A 19,439-nucleotide genomic window follows, 5' to 3' on the forward strand; every position below is an offset into this window, starting at 1 on the left:
AGACAAGGTTTAGTTAAAGAAACACCTCAATGTACATGTTGGGACCTTTTTATATGTACACTAGTATGAAAGAAGACACGTTATGATCTCAATATTAACCAGTGCATTAAAAGAAGTATGTTCTTTGCCTGCTGTGTCTCGCCTTAAAGTCAGACAATTTGCAGCGTGTTTCAAAGGAAACGGAACGGCATTTCCAACAGTCACCTCCAATCCCATCAGTCCACACTTCAGATCCAGGGCTGTAACCAGACACTCAAAACATTCCCAGAGCTAAAAATATGCCCCCCCCCCCCGCCCCACACACAGACACACACACACACACACACACACACCCCAGCACTACTTCTAATTTCCTCCAGCTGCAGCCCCGACATGCCTTGCTGTGGCCCCCCTCGACAAGGCCCCTCCAGAGGTGGGCTTAGGGGGCCGCTGGTTAGAGGGGGGGGAAACATGCGCTGGCTATGAGGGGGTCTCCTGTGTGTGTGTGTGTGTGTGTGTGTGTGTGAGGGATACAAATCATAAGCGGGCTCTCTCGACAGTCATGGAAAATAAAACAGCGTTCAATCTACTGATCAACTCTAGGACCTTGGGGGGGTGGGGGGTCACAGAGGTTCCGGACAGGGGCCAGACACTCTGGAGTCAGCAGAGTTTAGTCATGATCGTCACACGCGCCTCCTGGGGCTGGACACAGAGTGACTCAGCAGAAAGACAAGGGAGGGAAGAGATGGAGGGGGAATTTGTCTGTCAGCAACCCAGTAACAGCCTTTCTAACAACCGGTGGAAAGATTGTGTTTAATCTAGCCGAACAAAACAGCTGATAGTGGCTTCTGTAAATCCAATAGGACACTCACAGTTGACCAGATAGTACATGTGGCCTCACACATTGTCTCTTTCCTGGACAGTCTCCAAACTTCTACCCACCTCTAGGCAGAGTGAGCCGTTCCCCCTGCCTCACTGCCATCATTTCAATAGTGACCTACCACCACAGGATCCCATCCAATTAAATTGGTATAGTGTCCAATATATATAGCTGCAATCCACTCATTGGATATCGGACTGACACCACCAATCCAAATTCCATACTCTTGTTTTTTATGTCATTATTCTCACTATGAAATAAAAATTAAATTTCAAGACCATTGCAGCACGATTAAGCACAATAAAGTACTTGGAGTAGGCTACTGATATACAGTTGTATTTTAAAACCATTTAAAGAACCTGAAATAAATGGGTTCAACCTTTTTGCAATGTTGTATAGTTTGGGCTCTTCTGTTGGTTAGCCTTCAAGCCTTTATAACAGTACATGTCATTTAGCAGGTAGTAGGCAGTTAGAATTAAGGGTCTTTCCTAAGGACCCTCATTTTACTTGCTCCGCCCTGACCAGGAATCATCCAAATCCTTGTTTTTCCCAGTGCTAAGGTCAGTGGTGTTACCTACTGAGCTAGGTAACACACTAATATCACCACCAAAAAAGAGAAGAAAAAAGTTGAATAATTACAATATCAGACAGTAACGATATTCAGATATCAGAATCGGACAGAAACTGAAAAAACAGTGGATCTCTACCCGCCAATTGAGAACAATTTGACTGACTCCATAAATGTCAGTGGGTGTAGTACCTCATTGTGGCCACATGAGGGCAGTAAAGAGGCGTCATTATAAAGAGATGTATGTCTTATTGAAACAAGTTCCTCTCACTGAAAATAGACAATAAACAGTTCTTAAACATCCGGCAAATATATATAAATATAATTTATAAATATAATCTTTAATTTTTCCTTCTTCATTTTTTCATAGAGATTAATTAAAGAGAAATTAAAGTGCTTTTTTATTTGTATTACATTTGTCTTTACCAAGTGTATTGTGTGTGTGTGTGCACGTGCGTGTGTGTGCGCGCAAACTATTAATACTTCAGATATAGTATTTGTGATCAAATTTAAAATAAAAACATAATAATAATCTTAATTTTAAACGTATTTAGTTTTTTATTCTTATGGTCCCTCCCTGACACGCTCTACACCAAAGTGAATGGACAGTCCCAACAGTCAATAAGAACAGGGAATCAGAGCCTCGCTCTGATTTGTCAAAGTGTCAGCTCATGTTAACTTTGATCAATCAGAAATCATATACCCCAGCTTTAACTGCTTACTACAAACCTTCTTTAAATGTCCATGCTATAAACCGTTATCTTAAGCTAGTGAAGCTAATTAGACCTGTAGTATGTCCATGGTAGTGCCCCGCGGAAGGGAGGAGGGTTATCAGTCTGTTGTGTGGGTGAAAACAATCCTTGGCAATGCTGCGCACCTTTATACAGTATAATCAAATGGGCTAAATAAAGAAATCTGAGAGTGAAGTAACAAAAGGTTTATTTAAAAAATAACACATACAGTATGTATACATTACAGTCATAGCAGATTTTTCCAGGCATCATCACCAACAATAACTTGAGATGTTCTAATGATTTGACCTAATCTAACGACAAGTTCCACCGCCGTGATCCAGGGCACATTGATTAGAAATGTGGAAGGGTGATGTGGGTTTTTTGAAGAAGGCACAAAAATTGCAGTTGTAGAGTGTGAGTGGGTCAGTAGGGCTCATTGAAGGGGTAGAGAGGATGTCCTGCATCCCTGGGAACAGGTTTGCCACCCACCTGCAACATCCAAAGCACAGTCAATACATGTCCCACCTTAGCCCGGGACACACATCCTGCGTCTACCTCTGGAGTGCTTCTGCGTCTGTGGTCGGCCACACATGCACAACTTCTCAGTTTTCCTTTGATAATTCCCATTAATATGAAGATGTATCATGTCATTTTATGATACATATCAATAACAATAGCAGTAGACGTGTGATGTGTGGCCCGGGCCTTATAAGGACCGTTGTTCAACATGGCAGCTTTTCAAATCTGTTTGCTATTCACCCATCAGGGGCCTCATTTATAACGGTGTGCGTAGAAACCATCCTAAAACATTGCGTCCGCAGAAAGCCAAAAATGTGCTGCGCAAAAAAAAATCAGATTTATGAAACTGTGCGGCGCACAGTTGCACGCAATCTTCCCTTTATAAATACCCACCTGCTGTGAATTGTGCGCAGACGATCTCCACCCCGTGTCCTCCCACTTCACCTCCCAGTTTCATCCCACAATCTACCATACATGGCGAATGCTAAATAGCTCCTGAATATGATGACGCACTTAATAAGCACGGAATTTTGACTGACATGAGGAAAAAAGGGAGGCAACGCGGCCGCAAAGAAAGCGACTGTGAAGGAAGAAAGCCTGTGACGTCGTGCATGTGCTGCAGAAACTGGCACACACATACACACCCGCGCGCTTATCACATATCATGATTGGCACAGTCGTTGTAGTCTTTGTAAAGCAGTTTCGCCCAACTTTGTACTGTATGAAATATCACGTATTAGCGTAGGCCTATACCTGTAGTCCTATATGTAGGCCTATATAAAATATGGTGTGACAAGTGAAATAATGCCTATAGTCAATTCGAGAGAATTGTTTATCTCCCGTGAGATCCACACATTTCCAACAACGTCAGATTACAGTTATATCTTCCAGGGTGAATTGTTATGGGAAAGAGATGTGTGTAATGATTTGCTAAATTCATAACATGATTTTATCTAACGAAATTACAGTTTTAATTAATATCTGTTGGGCTTAACTTTGTACAAAACTACTTTTTACAAACCTCTTAAAATTTGCTCTCCCGCTGGCCACTCACGGAAACACCTCCCGACGTATAGGATATTATTATAAAGTAGTGCTATAAGATTCAACTTATAAAATATAACCAAAGCATGTAGACCTAGGCTACTTGATAAGTAATTCAACCTACATCACAACTGCATGCCATAGACTACAGTAGCCATATATTCGCAACTATAGGTAAGCTTATATATTTTATTGACTAAATATATTGGGTGCCAAGCATAATTTGTCTGTGTTTTTCTGATGACTGAGCTTTATTTCGTGGTGTTGCCATTGAGTGTCGCTGATTCCCCGAGTCAGGAAAACCTTGCGGTAGCTCTACGCATGGTCGAAGGTTGGCGTAGGAATACGCACACTTCTCCGCAAATAATGTCTTTATAAATACCAACGTTTGCCACCGCACATTTTCCCGCAAATTTCTTCCCGTCTACGCAAGGTTTTTGTGCGCCGCAAGCTTTATAAATGAGGCCCCTGGTGACTGGAAAATGAACATAAAACACCATCAATCCCAACCATGAGAGAAACGGTATGAAGCCTACTCACTGTGATGGTGGGCACTATGTAGCGCCAGCCTTTGTTCAGCCCCGTCACACTTTTCATTTCCTCTGCTTCAAGTGTAAAGTCAAACACCTTGACAACAGACAAGATTAGATCAACCACCTGACAGCCAACACAACTGACTTTTAACGGGAGATGTGACACAAAAGCCGTTTCAGCGTAGCTTTTAGTCATTGTTTCAAAGTCATTACATGCTCAACATTTTACCACACCTGAATGTTCTCTTTGATACGGGACTGTGTCACACTCTTGGGGATTGTTACCACTCCTCGTTGTGTCTGCCACCTGCCAATACAACAAACAAGAGTTCAAATGTACACAGTCCCTGGAAGGTTTCCTGTAGCCTACTGAGACCAGCCTGATCTGACCAGCTTCTGGGCTTTCTCAAATCTCCATGGGGACGGTCCTAGCCCCGTCCCTTAGTGGAAGGCAGCCCCCTGATTGGTTCATGTAGTCATCAATCTATCCTCCACTCAGACCGGGCCCTCCCCAATATCTATCCGTTAGTGGAAGGCAGCCCCTGATTGGTTCATGTAGTCCTTGACGTCAACATGGATCGACGAATAAGCTTGTGAGGTATGGCTAGTCTCATGAGGCTAGATTGACAACTACATGAACCAATCAGAAGCTGCCTTACACTATATTCTCTTTGGCCTTCATCTCTAGATGATAATGTTGTATCCCAGCAGTTTCTACTAGTACTTTATTATTCCTTTATGATATCTTGGCTTTTAATGTGACTTTTTACATGATATTTCATGATGAATATGTGTCTATTATTTTACTCTTTGCACTGAACAGCACTGTGGTCTGCCTCTGCAGTTATAAATGTGCTTTATGAATAAAGTTGACTTGACTATAAGGGCCGATTGTGAGGTCTGAAAGCAGACCCTGATTGGGCCGGTCATTTTTTGACTGGTGCTACGTTTTTAATATGGCCTGTAGTGATGTTGCTGTCAGTCTTTTAATCCACTAACAAAGAGTTTAAAAATCTAAAACACATACAGTAACACACAACAAACAACCCTTTTGGGAGAACTTCCTACATTTGGTTATTAGATAATGTGACAGACCAAGACATGAACAGGGTAGAACAAATAGTGGATACGTCATAGTCACTGGTTGTAATTCAGTGCAGACACCTGAAAGCAACATACGCTCTCAATCTACAGCATCATTTAAAACAATTAGAAGCAGTAATGTATACATGATTGTTAGGTGCAGAAAAGTGCTTAGTTCACCCCAACAGCTTTACTGAATTGATACTACAGCAGTGTGCATCACATCACAGCTGTATTCACAGCTTGTTGAACTGTCCAAAAGTGACACTTTGCATCTATTAGACAGAACTTTAATGCAACATGGAAATCAATTAAAAGACGTCTTAATGCAGAAACACTCAATTTGAAATAGACAAGTTGTGTCTGTTATTGATGAGAATTACAAATAATAAGTGTGGTTTGTTTAGTTTAGGCAGATGGGACGGAATTCTTTTTTAACATTGGATTTTGTTGTTGTTTTTTATATGTAGAGAAATAGACTTTCCCACTGGGCTAAGATGTGAGCAGCTATCTGAAGGGTAAAATCACCTCAGTATGATCTGGGCTGGAGACTTTTGATATTTCTGTGCGAGTGCTGCGATCACAGGCTCCTCCAGCAGCACTGGTTCATCAGGATGTTTCCAGGCACGGTCAGGAGAGCCCAGAGGGCTGTAGGCTGTGGCCACCAGGCCCCGCTCCCTACAGTGGGCCACCAGCTCCACCTGGGCCAGGTACGGGTGGCTCTCTACCTGCCCCAACACAACACACACACACACACACCAGGGTGAGCAGTGACTTTCAGAAGCCCAAACCTGAGGCATGCAATAGCAGTATTCACTCCTGTATCGCCATGAATGGGCGACTGTGGCTCAGGTGGTTAAGCGGGTTGGCCAACGATCCAAGGGTTGGCGGTTCGATCCCCGCCCGGCCACCTGTGTCATGGTTGTTGTGTCCTTGGGCAAGACACTTCACCCACCTTGCCTTGTGTGAATGTGTTTGTTTGAGGTGGTGGTCGGAGGGGCCGTTGGCGCTGAATGGCAGCCACGCTTCTGTCAGTCTGCCCCAGGGCAGCTGTGGCTACTCTCGTAGTTTACCACCACCGGTATGACTGTGTGTGAACGAATTGAACCAGGAACCCTGTAAAGCGTCTTTGAGTGCCTAGGCAATAAAGCGCTATATAAAACCTATCAATTATCATTATTATTATTATTATGAAAACTAGGGGTGGGACAAAAATTTGGATATTCCGAGATATTGTCGTAATTTCTCTTGCGACATGTTATTTATACACTAGCTCCAAATATTGATATTTATATATATTTTACTACAACATGTTCTGTGAAACAGATTTCCCCTTTTGCTGTCATACATTGTTTTATGTACGATTGGCCAGCTTGTGATGCACAGATTGCACACTGACTGATCTGATAAGCTTTGCATGTCAACACACATGAACACATTAGTCCTGCCTCTTGGCTGTTGAAAGTTTTTTTTCTTCTTCTTCGGTTACACAGATATCACGATGTATCGATTATCGCAAATATCGTACCTGGTCATCATTATCATTATCATTACCTCGAGGAGAAGCAGCCTGTACCTGTAGGACGGTGGGTTTGATGCTGGCCACAGACAGGATGTCATCAATCTGTCGACTGTTGAAGTTGGAGAGGCCGATGGAGCGGACCAGGCCTTTCTCCACCAGCTTCTCCATGGCCGCCCAGGTCAGCTTGTAGTCTATGAGGTCATACAGCAGGGAGCCGTCCTCCGCCTTAGGGAAAGCATTGTCTCCTCGTCTAGGAGATAGAAAGCAGGAGCCACATTCAAAAAGAAAGACTCGACCAGCCTGATCTCACAGCCAGGTTCACATTCATTTCTCTCAGTGTGGACATTCTCCAATCCCCTTTGGGAGACTACTCCGTCCCTTAGTGGAAGGCAGTCCCCTGATTGGTTCATGTAGTCGTCAATCTATCCTTCACTCAGACCGGGCCCTCCCCACTTTTCCGTCCGTTAGTGGAAGACCAGCACCTGATTGGTTCCTGAAGTTGTGCCATCAACATGGTTAGATGAATACGCTTCTGAGCTATGGCTGGTCTAACAAAGCTAGATTGACTGACGACTACATGAACCAATCAGAAGCTGCCTTCCACTATAAGGGATGAACATTCAGAACATGGGTCCTGATTGGGCTGCACTGGACTGGTCAGCCGGAGAGACAGGAAAAAAGGCCAGACTGAACTGCCGGAGAGAAACGAGTATGAAGCTCACCAGATTGAGAAATAAAGTGGGAAATAGGCAGCGTTCCTATATGGCCCTCTGCATGTTTCACTAGAGGGTCTACATAGTAAGAATATGGACGGAAGAAGAAAGGCTCCCAACTTCATTGTTTTTTATATTGAACAATTACAAACAACATGTCCACTAAAACCTTATTTCAGGAGTTATTCTCAGAGAACAAGTCATGTGCTCATTAAACGGTAGTAGGTGTGTGTTGAGCTCACTGGAAGGCGTGGGGCCAGTGGATGAGGTAAAGGTCCAGGTATTCCAGCTTCAGGTCCTTGAGGCTCTTGAGTAGGGCCGGCTCCACGTCCTCTGGGTGATGTCTGGTGTTCCACAGCTTGGACGTGATGAAGACATCCTCCCGTCTCAGGGGCTGGAGCACACAGACACATGTCAGTGTGTTAAAAAAGTGAAGTGTTTTAAAATGTTCATGTAGGGATTGAATGGGGCCTGGACAGTTCAGAACATTATGCCTCATTTCCACCAGTGATGGGAATTTCGGTTATTTTTAGTGAGCCGGATCATTTGGATCGGCTCACCAACAAGAGCTGGCTCTTTAAGCTGCCCAAACAGCTCTTTATATTACCTCTTAAAGCTTTTATAATTCAGCCAAGTGTAGCCCCGTTTTGACTTATGATTCATTTGATTCAATGAATTAAAAATGTGCAGCTCAATTGTAAGATTCAAGAAACTGTTCAAAGCCCAAGACGATAGAAAAATATAAAACATCATTATGATAACTATGGTAACAGCAATACAAATATTGCTGCTGTAAATATGACAGCTGTGTAGTGAAAACTGAAAGACGGATATCTTAACATCTGGCCAAGTACTTACTGAACCATACTATCTATCTATCAATCCTGAAAGGAGTGTCATTTTACATTATGGAGCAGTACACTTTGAGCTTCTACTAAGGTTTGGTGATGGTGTTTTACCTTGGCAGGGCCAAGCGTCTCCTGCAGGGCTTCTCCAATCTCCACCTCATTGCCATAGATGGATGCACAGTCAATGTGGCGGTAGCCAGCCTCCAAGGCCCAAACTACGGCTTGTTTCACCTGTGACAGTGGCAGAATAGGACAAACTGTTCAAATGAAACACTGACTTCAAAAAGGTTGCGCTAAAGACTGCTTGCAGGCATGGCGATCAGTTGGCAAGGTGTTATGTTAAAATAGTACACGTTTTCTCTTTCACAATCATTGTTTAAAAACAGATTTCACAAATTTGGTTGGCAATGCATATGATATTTGGTAGATGCATTCATCTCTTTTAAACCAAAGGAGCTGCCCTGCCTCACTGACTGTATAAAGTTCAGCCTTCATTTACAGTCATGTTCCAATCAGACAAATATAACCATGAAAAGGTGCATTCCGCATAATAAGTGACATTCTATGTACTGAAATGACACCATATATTTCCACATCATTTGGATAGAAGGTGAGTGGAGAGGGGATCTGAAAGTGCAGAGCAGAATGCCATATTGGTTGTTGTTGCGACATGAGTGAGAAATGACAAGAAGGATAATGAGTGTTGGCTCTAAATACCTTTCCTGGCTCACTCTTCCATGTTCCCAGGCCGAGGAGGGGCATCTTCCTCCCCGTGTTGAGAACTGCAAAGTCATTCATGCCTCTCACGAGCACCTTAAAGGAAGAGAGCAGGATACAGTCAGTGGAGAGAGCTGTTGCTTTACTCACGTCTTTAAAGCTGCAGTAGCAAAGAATTGGATGTGAAAGATCAAAAGCACAATATAACCTACTTTGATCGCATCTTAAAAATATATAATTATTCGGTAAAAATGATTCAGTCGTTTGCCTTATTTGCTTTTATTTTTCCCCTTCTTTTCTTTTGCCATTTTTTTAGACCAATTATTTCAGTTGACGAACATTCGTGTGCATATCATTATAAATATTATTTTCACTGTCCAAATGCCACAAGCAAAGTGAGGCAAAGGAAGGCTGCCACGTGTGCAACAATCATATTACTGAGTCAGTCAACAGAGTTATCAACTGTCAAGTAGCCTAAAATCAACACCAGGAAGAGACAGTTTTAGCAGTTTGTCAAACTCAAATAAATACTGTAGGAGGATTGTACTGCCCTAAACTGTGCATAATAAGCTGTATTGCTGTAGCAATGTACAATTTGTTTCAATACTATACATTCTATAAAATTGACATGTTAGCTGAAAGCCACACACTGAGAATGGCAGGAGTTAAAAACGTGGTCTCTGTAAAAAAAGAAGAAGAAGAAAGGACATCAATTCAACAATGCAGAAATATAGGCAGCAGGACAATTATGGGCACACGAGATAAAAAGGAAAGTCCATTTAGAGTACGGCAACTAAAAACACAGTACTGCATGTAAATGATCAGAGAGGAAAGGGTCAAAGGTTCACTAGTTTAGGGCCGAAATACATTACTGATCTGCCGATACGTTATGAACCGTCCAGAGCCCATAGGTCGTCTGAGACAGGTCTACTTAGGGCAGTGGTGTCAAACATACGGCCCGCGGGCCGGATCCGGCCCGCGAGATGATTTAATCTGGCCCGCGACTTGTAGAGCACACATTTATGAGCATTTCAAAAAAAAAAGTAAGTCTCTAGCCCATTCCTGTGAGGAGATATGAATTTTTAAAGAAATAACCAAAATGCTCACTCCAGCCGCTAGGGGGCAGCCAAAATTTAAAAAAGCACATTTCAGCAACATGGGAAATGGTAAATGGCAATCTTGCTTCACCGCTATTAATGTTTCCTCCAGTGCTTTATGGCAAAGTAAAACCCAAAAAAAATATATATATATTTTTAGTGCTGAACAATTAATGTACTAGCAAGCGCGATGTGTCCGCGGCTCTGCACGCGCGAAACGAGCAGGAGCATGCTAGTGTAGGCCTACAAGATTTATTTCCTAATTTTCCATGCTGCTTTATTTTTATGTTTTAAATTGGGAAAAACGAATTCCAAAACAACAAATAACCTCTGTATTTAAAAATAAATCAAAACAGTAGAAGTTGCACTTTTATTTAATTTAATTTTGTACTGTCTGCATGTTTGCACAAAATGTGTCCCTGTACATATAGTAAACAAAATTGGACAACTGTAAGGTCAGTGCCTGTTGTATTTGTGTATTCAAATAAACAATTGTTTATTTCATTAGTGCGTATATTGGCATCTTTGAGCAAAATACCCCCAAAATTTTTGCTGCGGCACTTCGCGCCGCACCTCCTATTCCCATGGCCAGCAGCAACCTTTACTAAGACATTTCCTGGGGGGTACAGAGATCCCTTGTGATCCATGATAATGTAGGTTACAAATGTAGGCTGAGTGATAAAGCATTTTACTGAAAAACAAAGCTAGAGATTTGGAGTTGACATATGTACGTTATTTTGCCATTATTTTACTGGTCCGGCCCACTTGAGATCAGAGAGGCTGTATGTGGCCCTCGAACCAAAATGAGTTTGACACCCCTGACTTAGGGTGTATTCACACATGCCGTGTTTAGTTCGGTTGAAACAAACTCAGATGCACTTCTGCCTTCGGTGCGCATCTTTCAGACAGGTGTGAATACAGCAATCGCACTCGGGGGCGGACCAAACAAACGCTCCGAGACCCAGCTGAAGAGGTAGTCTCGGTGCGTTTCCAAACGCACTCTGCTGCAGTTTGTTTGTGGTGTGAATTTGTCCGGACTCGATCCGACCCAAATGCAGGAGGCACTGTGCCTTTTCTTTCTTTTCTTTTTTAATAAGTTGCCGTCAGCTTCACATTATGGGAAAGTGTTGTTGTCGCCATTGTTAGGACGATAAGTTGTGGTTTGACCGGGAGCCCAGAACAATATATTACATTTGATCGAGAGGACGCATTAACATGCTGAATGTGTTCAGCGATCAGATGAAGGAGAGGGGCGTCTCTCGCACAGTGCCAACAGGGTCACGCTGCGCAAGAAGTGTGTGTTTTTATTTTGCTTCCCATGTACGGGACCGTCAATACTATCCCCGTGTCAGTCTGGAGCTGAACTGCGCCGACCCAGCTGATACACAGGTTAATCAGCAGAGTGTCAGCTTGAGCCTATTCTTCTCGCGTGACGCGCTTCCAGCACCAAAAATACAGTAAAAATGATGTTTCACATCGTAGGCTACAAGCCACATAACGTGGCATTGACATAGGGCTACATATTATAACCATATGAAACAACAATAATTTGATGTTTTTCCTCTTTATTTATAGGTTAGATGTAGGCCATTTTTTTATTTTTAACCCCATATTATATCAATGATATATATTTCGCAGTTTTAACTTCGTACTTCCTGTTTCTCTCCACCCCAGAATGTCTGTCCAATGAATGAATAACCTCAGATCACGTGTGGTTTTGCTTCGTAATGCTGGTTCACTTGCAAAAGGGGCAATATGAAAGTGGACCACACCAAACAAAAGAAATCTAAACTCTATTTGGTCTGGACCAAAGCAAGTGAACTAGCGGACTTTCCCAGTGTGAATACACCCTTACAGTCCCCAGAGTTAGGACTAAACAAGGAGAAGCAGCTTTCAGTTGTTATGCTCCACATATCTGGAACAAACTCCCAGAAAACTTGAGGTCTGCTGCAACTCTCTGTTCTTTTAAAATCAAGTCTGAGGACTTTTCTGTTTCCATTTTAACCTGCAATTGTATTGTATTTAAATGTTCTATTTTTATTCATTAGCTTTTAAATGTTTTATTTCTATTCATTCACTTTTCTAATGTGTATTATGTATTTTAATATTGCCCCTGTAAAGCACTTTGAATGGCCTTGTGTCTGAATTGTGCTATATAAATAAACTTGCCTTGCCTAGTAGTTACAGCCCCGTTGAGAAATGTCCTACAGTCATTATTACTGTATTACAGACAATACAAACAAACTACACCCACCCCCCCCCCCCCACACACACACACACACACACACACACACACATCAAACTGACACTATTATAGTTGGCCTCCTAATCGGGGGCGTTCCCATTACCAATTAACTTACAGACACAGTCAGTGATAATACATTTTTTCCCAACGTGAATGCATCTTTTAACTGTATACCTACAATGGGAGAACCAGCCACATGAGATGTAACAGCAACATTCAACTATCTACACAGGGTGAAGTGTTTTGCCCCTTTCTGTAGTTGCTTTTGCACAGAGGCGTCCGTCATATTCCAGTGGGTAAGTGACTGACTGTCCAAGAAAAAGCAGGAAGTGCTGACTTTACATTTCCCCTCAAAAGTCACCAGACTGACCAATAACCGTTTCAAAGCTGTTCCATGCCATAGGACTATACAAAGAAATACAGGCCAAGTTCAACATCCTGGTGTTTACCACAGACTCAGCTGTTTGCCTCAGCAGCCACATCAGTGCAATGAGTAGAACAGGGCTCTCTCTTTCTTTATCATTGAGAACAGAAAAGCAAGAGTTGAGGATACATAATGAGACACGATTTAGAGGAAACATTGTTGCTTTCATCTCCAGTTGGCAATACCTTTAACGCTTTGTTTCCTGCCCCAGTGAATCAGACAGACAGCCTCGAATCAGAACCAGACTATTTGAAGCTGCATTTAGATGAACCAGGCCCCCTGATGATCTAAAACGCACCCTTTTTGGCTTAGTTGTTGCTTAGAACTAATGTCTATAGTTCTTCTGAATATGTTTAACAACTTAGATGGAGCTCTGAAACAATAATCTATCGTTGTGTGACTTTGATGTAGGCTATGTGTTTAAAAAAAATAATAAAGGTGTTTTGCTGCTTTCTTCTACAATTAAAAACATGTTCATGCATTAGCTTCAACTGTAATACATTTTCAACATCTTTCCTAAATCCAGGTCAGCTGATTTGTTTGGAGTCGCGTGACAGCCACACCTCAGTCACACTGCCGACCTGTTCACAGCTAGTACCGAAATAACGCTAGCATTCATTGATATCAACAGACGTTAGCAAGCAAAGAGTGATGCAATGTGTTGAAATGAGGCTACTAACGTTAGACAATGTTTTCGGACCATGGACTTTAAAAAAAGAAATATATTCAGACGTGGAGAATACGTGTGGTGTTCATATGCACAACGGGCTGTTATTGAAATGGAAGAACGTCCAGCTCCGGTAAAAAAATAAAAAAACAGCTAGCTAGCTTTAGCTCCTCCTGGAAATAAATGTTACTGGACCCAGGGTTACCTATCGTAACTCATTATTATAAAGTTAGCCGTTTGTCAGGTATCACCCCATAACTCACCCGCTGTCCAGCGTCAAAGCATAAAGGACGGAGCGCGTGTTTTATGAGCTGCTGACATTTCAATGAGCGCATGATATGACCGGTTCAGCTCAGATGTGAAATTAGATAACCTCCTCCCAGTTTAGATCAACAACTTACTGTTTCAGGACTTATAAACCTAGCTGCCTCTTCAAGCGAGGACCTCTTCTTGTAGTCCTCCGAAGCAGGGCAGGTATGCAAGAGTGTTGTTCTCGTCCAAATGTTCAAAAACACCACTTCATTTTGGTGACATTTCCCTTTCCGGAATGATCCCTCTTCTATTTCCGGTAAAAACCCACTTGCCAGACTTGTGATATCCATGGTGGTCAGGCAAGACATCCTGCCTCAGTTATGAAGAGATGCATAGGCTAGATATATTTTTAGGGCCCGAGCACAGACATGTGCGAAAGCCCTATTGTAATCGGTGTGATTATTAGGGCCCGAGCACAGACATGTGCGAAAGCCCTATTGTAATCGCCGTGATTATTATTATTCCCTATTATTATTATTATTATTCTTAGGGTTTAACGGCACTTTTCACCCAGTTCCCCTAGTATAATAGTTGTAAAACTCTGCAGGCATGTCAGACCTGCAAAAAATTGCAATGTATCAGTGGTTCAGGATTTGTGCACACAAATAGCGCCCCCTATGGCCGAAAACTGTTTTTCAGGAAATGCATGCTCAAAAATTGGGCTAGAAGCCTGAAATTACCGGACAACATGTAATGGCCCAAGGCGCACATAAATGCCATTGTATGTCATTGGCCAAAATCAACAGGAAGTCGGCCATGTTGGATTCAGTGGCTAAAACCGCCACTTTACATCTTTTCGCATTTCGACGAACTGGTCCTAGAGTGAAAACGCCAGGGACGTCAAACCACTTCTCAAATACAAAAGACCCTTGCCCGATAAGGAATTGCGAAAAGGTCAGGAAGTTGTCCGAGAACCAGGGATCTTTTTGGGGTCAAAGTTCGCGTAAATACGCACCTCACGAAACTTTAATTCATCATAACTCAGGCTGTGTTATACCTAGCTGCACCAAATAAATAAACCAAATGTATCTTTGCAGGCCCCACAAAAAAGCCTCTTGAAGCCCCGCCCCAAAATCAACAGGAGTTTTTTAAAAGTGAAATATGTGAATTTCTGGCTCACTACAATACAGATGGCACTCTCTTCCTACATTAAGTAGGAAGAGACTGCCATCTGCTGGATACATTTATCTACACATCCTACTCCCACTAAATGGCAGTATTGCATTACAAATAAAGGGACTGAAGACTTCGCTTAGCCCAGTGGTTCTCAATTATTTTCTGTCATGCCCCCCCAGGGGACAGACATTTTTTCGCCCCCCCCCCCCCTCCCCCAAATTGAAATACTATTGAGAACCTGCTAATATTTATTTATTAATCCGTACAAAAACACTGTTTCTGGCATGAGCATTCTGCATACAATCACCTTAATATAAAATTAGATGTTTGATTATACAATTAGCTGAGATAACTTCTGCAGCAACTTCAAAAAAAATTGGAGTTCAGTTAATTAGCTCAATTTGTAACATTTAAACAAGACAACTCAGTCTGTGTGAATCTCAGGACAGAGAAACAAGAGCAAATGATTCACTGAGGTTTGCATTTCATTCAAAACATTTCACAACTGTACACATAGGTGGTGTTTTTTCATTATTATAGGCCAATATGCCTTCTGTGATGCAAACCTATAATTGATTAATGTTATAATTAGTGTACTTGCTTAATTTCCTTTGAAATAGCCTACAGAGACACTTGGAGACACATGTGGACGTTTATTTACTGCAAATCACGGCCTTTCGCACGGTAACGACCGTACACAAGCACACGTCGCGCTTCGCTGTAATTTCGCTCTGCAATGGTCCATGTGCTCCAAACTTCACCTTCCTGGTAAGAGTCCAGGCCTGAGGTCGTCCTTGCATCCATATCAAGCACGTCGCGGCAACTTCCGCGCTTCCGGCGACAGGTATTGCTGTGCCGCGCGCTCCGAAGAGGCACGTTCTCTTGTGCGGTCACCCGGAGCGCCGAGGACGGCCAGGACGGCGAGCAGCATGGATGGGCGAGGGCCCGGTCATCACTGCTTGCAGTTTTAATTAGGGCCCGAGCACAGACATGTGCGAAAGCCCTATTGTAATCGGTACGATTGTTATTAGGGCCCGAGCACAGACATGTGCGAAAGCCCTATTGTAATCGGTACGATTGTTATTAGGGCCCGAGCACAGACATGTGCGAAAGCCCTATTGTAATCGGTACGATTTTTAGGGCCCGAGCACAGACATGTGCGAAAGCCCTATTGTAATCGGTGCGATTATTAGGGCCCGAGCACAGACATGTGCGAAAGCCCTATTGTAATCGGTGTGATTATTATTATTCCCTATTATTATTTTTAGTCATTTTTGGCACTTTTCACCCACTTCCCGTCATGCATAAGTTGAAAATATGTGGCGTACCCATCAGACCTGCAAAAAATTGCAATGTATCAGTGGTTCAGGATTTGATCTCAAAAATAGCGCCCCCTATGGCCAAAAACAGTTTTTCAGGAAATGCATGCTCAAAAATTGGGCTAGAAGCCTGAAATTTCCGGACAACATGTAATTGCCCAAGGCGCACCTAAATGCAATTGTATGTCATTAGCCAAAATCAACAGGAAGTCGGCCATGTTGGAATAAGTGCCTAAAACCGCCACTTTACATCTTTTCGCATTTCGACGTAAGGCTCCTAGAGATATTGCGCCAGGGACGTCAAACCACTTTTCAAATACAAAAGACCCTTGCCCGAAGTCAAATTGCGGAAAGATTTCAAAATTTTGAGAGAACCAGGGATCTTTTTGGGGTCAAAGTTCGCGTAAATACGCACCTCACGAAACCTTAATTCATCATAACTCAGGCTGTGTTATACCTAGCTGCACCAAATTAATAACCCAAATGTATCTTTGCAGGCTCCACAAAAAAGCCTCTTGAAGCCCCGCCCCAAAATCAACAGGAATTTTTTTAAAGTGAAATATGTGAATTTTTGACTCGAAAATCCTCAAAAAGTTCAAAATTTTTTAACTCCTAGCAGGAACATATTTAGCAAAACGAAAACTCTAGGGACACTCATAAGACATGGAAGATATACCAATAATTTTTTTGTTTGATTCCGAATAACTATGACGAGCTGGGAGCCGATATCCGCCAACATGGCGGCAAAAGTCAGAACTCCACATTACTCTGCAGGATTGCAGAGCAAAGTGAACTCATAACAACTTTTTGTGCAAAAAAAACATGATAGGGTACGTCCTCCGACATGGAAGATGATATACCCGAAAGCTCGATTTTTCCGGAATAACCGTCTTGCAGCACTGGCGCCTGATTCGCCAACAAACATCACAAACGCACGTCATGAACCCTTTGATTGATCATAACTCAGGCTATGTTGTACTTAGAACCACACAATTTCATACAGCGATGTACAATCCCAGTACGAACAAAAAAGCCTCTTGACGCCCCGCCCCAAAATCAACAGGAAGTGTTCTTTTTAGCAATATTCGCCCATAAAACCAGGCCCCCAGGATGCTGCCTTCTCCGAGCAGCCAGCATGGACTAGTGGCCAACCCATTGGTACTGCATGCTGTGAATGGGAGCTTATTTATACAGATGGCACTCTCTTCCTACATTAAGTAGGAAGAGACTGCCATCTGCTGGATACATTTATCTACACATCCTACTCCCACTAAATGGCAGTATTGCATTACAAATAAAGGGACTGAAGACTTCGCTTAGCCCAGTGGTTCTCAATTATTTTCTGTCATGCCCCCCCAGGGGACAGACATTTTTTCGCCCCCCCCCTCCCCCAAATTGAAATACTATTGAGAACCTGCTAATATTTATTTATTAATCCGTACAAAAACACTGTTTCTGGCATGAGCATTCTGCATACAATCACCTTAATATAAAATTAGATGTTTGATTATACAATTAGCTGAGATAACTTCTGCAGCAACTTCAAAAAAAATTGGAGTTCAGTTAATTAGCTCAATTTGTAACATTTAAACAAGACAACTCAGTCTGTGTGAATCTCAGGACAGAGAAACAAGAGCAAATGATTAACTGAGGTTTGCATTTCATTCAAAACATTTCACAACTGTACACATAGGTGGTGTTTTTTCATTATTATAGGCCAATATGCCTTCTGTGATGCAAACCTATAATTGATTAATGTTATAATTAGTGTACTTGCTTAATTTCCTTTGAAATAGCCTACAGAGACACTTGGAGACACATGTGGACGTTTATTTACTGCAAATCACGGCCTTTCGCACGGTAACGACCGTACACAAGCACACGTCGCGCTTCGCTGTAATTTCCCTCTGCAATGGTCCATGTGCTCCAAACTTCACCTTCCTGGTAAGAGTCCAGGCCTGAGGTCGTCCTTGCATCCATATCAAGCACGTCGCGGCAACTTCCGCGCTTCCGGCGACAGGTATTGCTGTGCCGCGCGCTCCGAAGAGGCACGTTCTCTTGTGCGGTCACCCGGAGCGCCGAGGACGGCCAGGACGGCGAGCAGCATGGATGGGCGAGGGCCCGGTCATCACTGCTTGCAGTTTTAATTATTCTTATTTTATTTATTCCGACGCTTTTTTGTCACTTTTGACCCCCTTCCCGTCGTGCAAAAGTTGAAAATCTTTGCGTACCCATCAGACCTGCAAAAAATTTCAATGTATCAGTGGTTCAGGATTTGATCTCAAAAACGGCGCCCCCTATGGCCAAAAAGTGTTTTTCAGGAAATGCATGCTCAAAAATTGGGCTAGAAGCCTGAAATTGCCGGACAACATGTAATGGCCCAAGGCGCACATAAATGCAATTTCATGTCCAGGGCCAAAATCAACAGGAAGTCGGCCATGTTGGATGTAGTGCCAAAAACCGCCAAAACCATCTTTTCGCATTTCGACGAACTTGTCCTAGAGTTTTCACGCCAGGGACGTCAAACCACTTCTCAAATACAAAAGACCCTTGCCCGATAAGGAATTGCGAAAAGGTCAGGAAGTTAGAACAGTACCAGGGATCTATTGGGGGTCAAAGTGTCGCGTAAATACGCACCTCATGAAACTTCAATTCATCATAGCTCAGGCTGTGTTATACCTAGCTGCACCAAATTACAACCCCAAATGTATCTTTGCAGGCCCCACAAAAAAGCCTCTTGAAGCCCCGCCCCAAAATCAACAGGAAGTCTTTAAATGTGAAATATGTGAATAGGGGCGGGGCTTAATAACACGTTGGCCATAACTCCTTAACCATAGGTCCTATCATCATCAAACTTGCTGGGTATGCGCAGAAGTCATGTGGTAGCATGTCCCTCTAAGCTTATCGCGATGAACCCATAGGGGGCGCCACAGGGGCGGGGCTTAATAACACGTTGGCCATAACTCCTTAACCATAGGTCCAATCATCATCAAACTTGCTGGGTATGTGCAGAAGTCATGTGGTAGCATGTATCTCGAAGCTTATCGCGATTAACCCATAGGGGGCGCCACAGGGGCGGGGCTATCCACAAATTGGCCATAACTCCTTAACCGTAGGTC

General features: G+C 42.8%; 1 protein-coding gene across 1 annotated transcript; it reads right to left on the reverse strand.

Annotated features, from left to right (window-relative positions):
• Nucleotides 1–2,349: 2,349 nt before the first annotated feature.
• On the reverse strand, nt 2,350–14,108 carry akr1a1b (aldo-keto reductase family 1, member A1b (aldehyde reductase)). Its single transcript, XM_080033422.1, has 9 exons — nt 13,975–14,108; nt 9,141–9,236; nt 8,535–8,654; nt 7,818–7,969; nt 6,917–7,112; nt 5,869–6,068; nt 4,492–4,564; nt 4,265–4,351; nt 2,350–2,650 (listed from the first exon to the last, which is right to left on the reverse strand). Exons 2-9 carry the CDS (start codon nt 9,219–9,221, stop codon nt 2,585–2,587), a joined length of 975 nt encoding a protein of 324 aa, XP_079889548.1. The 5' UTR covers nt 9,222–9,236; nt 13,975–14,108; the 3' UTR covers nt 2,350–2,584.
• Nucleotides 14,109–19,439: the final 5,331 nt, after the last annotated feature.

Source organism: Ammodytes marinus (assembly GCF_949987685.1).
Source record: "Ammodytes marinus genome assembly, chromosome: 8".
Taxonomy (NCBI): domain Eukaryota; kingdom Metazoa; phylum Chordata; class Actinopteri; order Uranoscopiformes; family Ammodytidae; genus Ammodytes; species Ammodytes marinus.

Coding starts and splice junctions, on each gene's coding strand:
- akr1a1b (XM_080033422.1), bottom strand. CDS start 9,221: ATGAATGACTTTGCAGTTCTCAACACGGGGAGGAAGATGCCCCTCCTC. Junction 7,113..7,817: donor CACTGGCCCCACGCCTTCCA/GTGAGCTCAACA, acceptor TCTATCTCCTAG/ACGAGGAGACAATGCTTTCC. Junction 4,352..4,491: donor GTATCAAAGAGAACATTCAG/GTGTGGTAAAAT, acceptor TCTGTTGTCAAG/GTGTTTGACTTTACACTTGA.